Raw genomic sequence first — 5637 nt, 5'->3', positions numbered from 1 at the left:
AGCTGTATCTAGCAAAAACAGCAAAAAGAAAACAGCTGCTTCGGACATGGAAGATGATGATGATACTGATGAAATAGCCACGTCTAGCAAAAGGAGTAAAACCAAAGCCTCTACTCAAGAAGGTGGTGGCATAAGACAGAAGAAGCAAATTGACTGGACCCTTTGTGAGTTAAATGGTGCAACAGATTATATTCCCTGCCTGGACAATGTGAAGGCAATCAAAGCTCTTCCTAGTACCAAGCATTATGAGCATAGAGAGAGACACTGCCCAGATCAAGCACCGACGTGCTTGGTACCCTTTCCTGAAGGGTATCGCAGACCAATTCGTTGGCCTCAAAGTAGAAATGAGGTACTGCTTGCAACGTTTGCTAATAGAGTTGAAATTTTTAAGAGATTCATTGCTCAAGTCTATTTGCCTTCTGGAAATTTCAAGGCTGGCTTTTAGGTTCACGCCCTCTTTGACAAGATGGAACTTTGTTTCAGGTGTGGTATGCCAATGTTCCTCACCCTGGCCTTGTTTCATACAAGAAGGATCAAAATTGGGTGAAGAAAACCAATGATCGGCTCATTTTTCCGGGAGGGGGCACGCAGTTTAAACATGGGGCTCTCCATTACATAGACTACCTTGAGCAGGTGTGTACAAATATTCATAAGGATTCTGTTTATACTTTTTCATAGAATGTTTGCATGCTGTGCTGGTATGAAGGAAAAGCTGTTCCGAGCCTATTTAGAAAGGAGGCTTCCACTTTAGGTTTACAACCAGAGGCGATATTAGTGTATCTGAAGGAGGCAAAATGACTTCTTATGTTATTTACAATTTGATTCTGCCTCTGGCACACATTATGCCTTTTTGTTCAAAATTTCTCTTGCAATTCTTGCTGTCCTGTTGTATACCTTTCGATTCAGGTCTCGATGTTTTGGAACTCCTTTTTCTTTGCATGTTGATACTAATTTGGTGCGCCATTTGTAAACCAGAGTTTTCCAAAGATTGCCTGGGGGAAGCGCACCCGAGTCATATTGGATGTTGGCTGTGGGGTTGCAAGTTTTGGAGGTTATATCTTTGACAGAGATGTTCTCACCATGTCCTTTGCCCCCAAGGACGAGCATGAAGCACAAGTTCAGCTGGCGCTTGAACGTGGAATTCCTGCGATATCTTCAGTTATGGGAACTCAAAGGCTGGTTTTCCCCAGCAACGTCTTTGATGCTGTTCACTGTGCACGGTGCCGTGTACCATGGCATATTGAAGGTAAGTGACCTGTGCTTTCAGTTGCATTAGATGCATGACAAGGGGGTGTGACTTGTTTTATACTCTGTCAAATAACCTGGTAGAGTTGTAATGAGCTATATGAAGCTACGTGTTTATTTCATTCCCAGAAGTTGTTATTCAGAAAATGAGATGCCCACATATATTTTGACTGTTGCCTCTGCATGCCACTTTCCGTCTGGCCTTATTTAAGGTTTTCTTTTGTGTTGATGCTATTGCTGTGTTGCTAGTTATGAGCTATACATATGGAGCTTAATCCTATGATTATCTGTTTTGATATACTTACACTTTGTGCCAGGTGGTAAACTACTTTTGGAACTCAACCGAGTTTTAAGGCCTGGAGGATATTTTGTATGGTCTGCTACTCCCGTATATTGGACAGGAGAGGAAGATGTTGAAATCTGGAAAGGTTGTTTCTTTCATCTGAGTATTTGTCCTCTCTGATTTGTTTTTAATTTATAGAGGATGGTTTCTTTCGAAGTTAAAAACTAGGAATGTTGATGTGTACATTCAATTGTTGTTAGGGTTATGATGAAAGTTTTATCTTGAAGCTGTGATAAACTTGAGGAATGCAATGTGCTTATGATGAACGTTTTATCTTACAGCTATGGTGAAATTGACGAATGCAATGTGCTGGAAACTCGTGGCAAAGTTTGTTGATGAGTCCACAGCGATTGGAGCTGCTGTCTTTCAAAAGCCCACTTCCAATTATTGCTATGAAAATAGGAAGAAAGATTTCCCACCAATGTGTGATGAAGATGATAAACCTGATGCTGCATGGTAGGTTTGTCTGATATCCTTCATTCAATCAAATATACTCATTCTTGGATCAGCATCTCATTTACACATGCCCTGTTTTCGCAGGTACGTCCCCATGACTGCATGTATCCACAAGATTCCTGATGAAGATGAGCGTGGTGCCGAATGGCCCCAGGAGTGGCCTTTGCGGCTAACAGAATCGCCAGCATGGTTGAGCAATCAGAAGGGTGTCTATGGGAAGACGGCTGCTGCTGATTTCCGGGTAGATACTGAACATTGGCAGCGGGCTGTACAAAAGTCCTATCTTCGAGGCCTTGGAATTGAGTGGAAGAATATAAGAAATGTGATGGATATGAGGGCGGTCTATGGAGGGTAATGAATGGTTTGGGAAGTACTAGTCTATTGACATGATTGTAAATGCAGAATCTAATTTTTTGTACTGGTTGAGCAGGTTTGCAGCGGCTCTTTCATCACTTCCTGTTTGGGTGATGAATGTTGTCCCATCTGATGCAGCAGATACTCTTCCCGTAATATTTGATCGAGGTCTGTTTGGAATGTACCATGACTGGTGTGAGGCATTTAATTCATATCCACGAACCTACGACCTTCTGCATGTAGACCATTTGTTTGGCAAGCTAAAGAAAAGGTAATGCCAGTAAAGACTGTTAGGATGATTGGATATGTCATTTCCGAAACCTCAAGTGATGCAAAGTTATGGGACTTTATTCATTGCAGATGCAAGCTCAAAGGCGTCATTGCAGAGGTGGATCGCCTTCTGAGACCTGGAGGGTGGGTTGTAGTGAGGGACAAGAGTGAATTTGTCAGTGAGGTGCAAGATTACTTCGAATCGTTGCAATGGGAAATCCGAATGACATTTTCAAAGGGAACAGAGGGGCTTGTGGCTGTGCAGAAGACAAAGTGGAGACCGGAATCATCCTTCTAAGGCCATTCTTTGTGTCCGTGCTCACTGGAAAGGTGTGAGTCGGTAGAAGTCTGATTCTTGACCTTCCAGCTTGCTGGCAATTCATTCATTAACGATGAGAATAACGTTGTCCTCGGGAGCTCCACTACCTCAGAAGTTGAGGTCGTTTGTATCTTTGGGCAGCCAACCTTGGGAAAGACTGGCATATGCAGCTAATTCTTTTCCTCACCAGGTCCATGTCCTGAGGATGGCGGTCTTTTGAGAGGCACCCAACTATGCTATTGAGTCAAAATGTTAATTGAAATTGCTACCCACTATGCTAATTGAGTCGAAAATGTGCATTGAGCCGGAATCTTGCTTGTACGCAGTTTAGTCATGGCTTTGCTCGCCTTCTTTCTTTTCTGTGAAGTTTTAAAATGATCAGGAAGCATTTTGGCCGGCCTTTACAATGCAACCAAAATGAATAATCAAACGTGCCCCTATGTTCTGTGATGTCTTTACATTTAATGTGTTGAAATCACTAGCTTGGCATGTTGGAACCATACGCAAAACTACCATTTTACATTCTCTCTCTCTCTCTCTCTTCTCTGAGATCTCTTTCTCTCAAAATACACTTGCATACCATAGTGGTACCAAGTGGCAGCCCAAAATGAGTATTGCCAACTATGTCAACTATGTCAAGAACAATTATGGGATTGCTAATGTCCCCACAACTAACTCACTTATAAGGCCATTATGTTGCTTATGGGAGGACTTGTACACTTGGAACATAATTACCACCTCCTTTTGATGTTATAGTGGTTCTTTTGCTTCCCAAGGGAGGCATGTTCATGTAGAATTTATGTCCACTCACATATGTGTGCTTCTTCAAGCACTAAAAAAGATAATCAAAAGAAAGAAGTGCATCAAATGAAAGAAGCAAAGTAAAAATGACAGAAGATCACGTGAAATCTAAAAAGAGGTATGGAAACCAAACCAAGTGTTGGTTACTACCAACACGAACAAAACTTTCACTCCCCCTCTTGTCACAAAGTGGCAAGGATAGAAGGTGGTCTTTGCTAGTACTACCAAAATGGGGAGAGTTAATAAAGGGTAGGTAGGCTTTATTGCTAACAAAAGTGAATGTCTTACATGTACAAAGGCTCCCTTATAAGCATATGGCATAGGAATACACCCATGATCTATATTATTAAGCATCTAGTAGTGCATATTTATGCTTTTTGATACACTTGCATCCATTTTGCGAGCATAATTAAAGCAAGCTAGACAACCTTTGTCCTACATGAGAGGACTTGGAGTTGTTGCCAATAATGTAAGCTTGGCTTTCTAGATGTAGCTTTTGTTTGCATGTTTTTGCAAAGGATTTTGATCTTTAAGGAGAGTGCAACGTTCAATGCTTGAAGGGTGCAGAGTGCATTGTCAGTTCTGCACGATGCACATACGCTAGGAACTCTCCCTCTCTCTCTTCCCCTCCATGGAAGCGAAGAAGGACTTTTTGAAGAAGAGACCAACTCTTAAGTAGATGGACATCTGTCTCAGAGATGACCCCACCCTCTTGCAGATTGCTCATATTTAGGAGGTAATGCCGGATATTAGGTGAGGCATGGTGACTCTTTCATGAGCACTCCCCCCCTCCTGCCATTACTTCTACAGAGGCGTGAGGCCAATATGCATCATTTTTGTACACAGTTCTTGGGGACAGCCGCCTCTTCTCAACCCCCCCCCCCCCCATGGAGCCATGTCCACACACGTGCTTTTTTCACCGCCGCTGAGATGGTGAAGAAGGCCATTGATAGGATGATGACTGGGAGAGCATATGATCATGATGGCTGAGCATTTTATACATGCCAAGGATCTCCTTGCAGAGATCCTAGTGGTGATGTTCATTTGTGCCATGTGTGAGGGCCTGCTTGATACTTGTAGTTTATTTACTATTGTACCTATCTTGAAGTTAGGAGACCCTATGGAGCTTGGGAATTATCACACTATCATGATTGGACATAGATTTGCACGGTTGTACACATCCATTCCTGAGAAGCAATTGAGTAGATGGCCAGAGAGGGAGGGGATACACGTAGCCGACGGGCAAGCAAGGTTCATGAGAGGTTTTTCTACCGTTTGACCACATTCTGACACTCAAAGCCATTATTGAGGAGGGCAGATCACATAAGAGACGGTGGTGCAGCCGAAGTCTGTTGACCATGGCAGAGGCACAAGTAGTGATATGTATGTTGATAGGTGCATGGGAGTGTGCTGAAGCAAGTACAAAAGGCTTGGACAGGCAGGTGGTAGCGGTTATGTATGTCTAATGTGGTTTTTTTAGGCTTGATGGGCTCCATAATGGGCCAATTGGAATGGCAAGAAAAGGTGTTTAACAGACTGTTTTTTCTGATTTGGGAGGTGGAGCTTGAGATGCTGTGTGAGCTGGTCCAGACGACTCCTAAACAGAGCTACGAAGTGGAAGTTATGACAACTTGAAGGGCAAAGTGGTTTGCAGAACCATACCGGATTGGACAATTGCATATGAAAGATTTGAGTTGAAGTGAATGTAGGGGCCTAAAGTGCTCATCTTGCGGTACATGTTAGTCTTTTCGGATTGACGATCGGAGTCCTGGCTGCCAAGATATGGCCAATTGAAAATTTCAGGGGGGCTAGTTATGTGTCCAATCGACTGCATTGGTCGGTGTGCCAT

The 5637-nt window shown here is 43.0% G+C and overlaps 1 protein-coding gene across 1 annotated transcript in view; it reads left to right on the top strand.

The window, feature by feature from the left end:
* LOC147447441 (putative methyltransferase PMT23) overlaps positions 1-3297 on the top strand; it is a 5151-nt gene extending 1854 nt beyond the window's left edge. Inside the window, exons 2-9 of the mRNA XM_086523232.1 lie at positions 1-349; positions 484-633; positions 976-1246; positions 1563-1673; positions 1870-2044; positions 2129-2395; positions 2475-2669; positions 2759-3297. The exon at positions 1-349 is cut by the window's left edge and continues 782 nt beyond it. Of these exons, the coding sequence (XP_086379358.1) occupies positions 1-349; positions 484-633; positions 976-1246; positions 1563-1673; positions 1870-2044; positions 2129-2395; positions 2475-2669; positions 2759-2966 (1726 nt within the window). The 3' untranslated portion in view covers positions 2967-3297. The remainder of the gene's footprint in view (positions 350-483; positions 634-975; positions 1247-1562; positions 1674-1869; positions 2045-2128; positions 2396-2474; positions 2670-2758) is intronic.
* The last annotated feature ends 2340 nt before the right edge of the window (positions 3298-5637 follow it).

This window comes from Adiantum capillus-veneris, chromosome 11 (assembly GCF_014529385.1).
Source record: "Adiantum capillus-veneris isolate H3 chromosome 11, ASM1452938v2, whole genome shotgun sequence".
NCBI classification, from domain to species: domain Eukaryota; kingdom Viridiplantae; phylum Streptophyta; class Polypodiopsida; order Polypodiales; family Pteridaceae; genus Adiantum; species Adiantum capillus-veneris.
The sequence above is the reverse complement of the archived record's forward strand: the minus strand, read 5'-3'. Positions and strand labels throughout refer to the sequence as shown.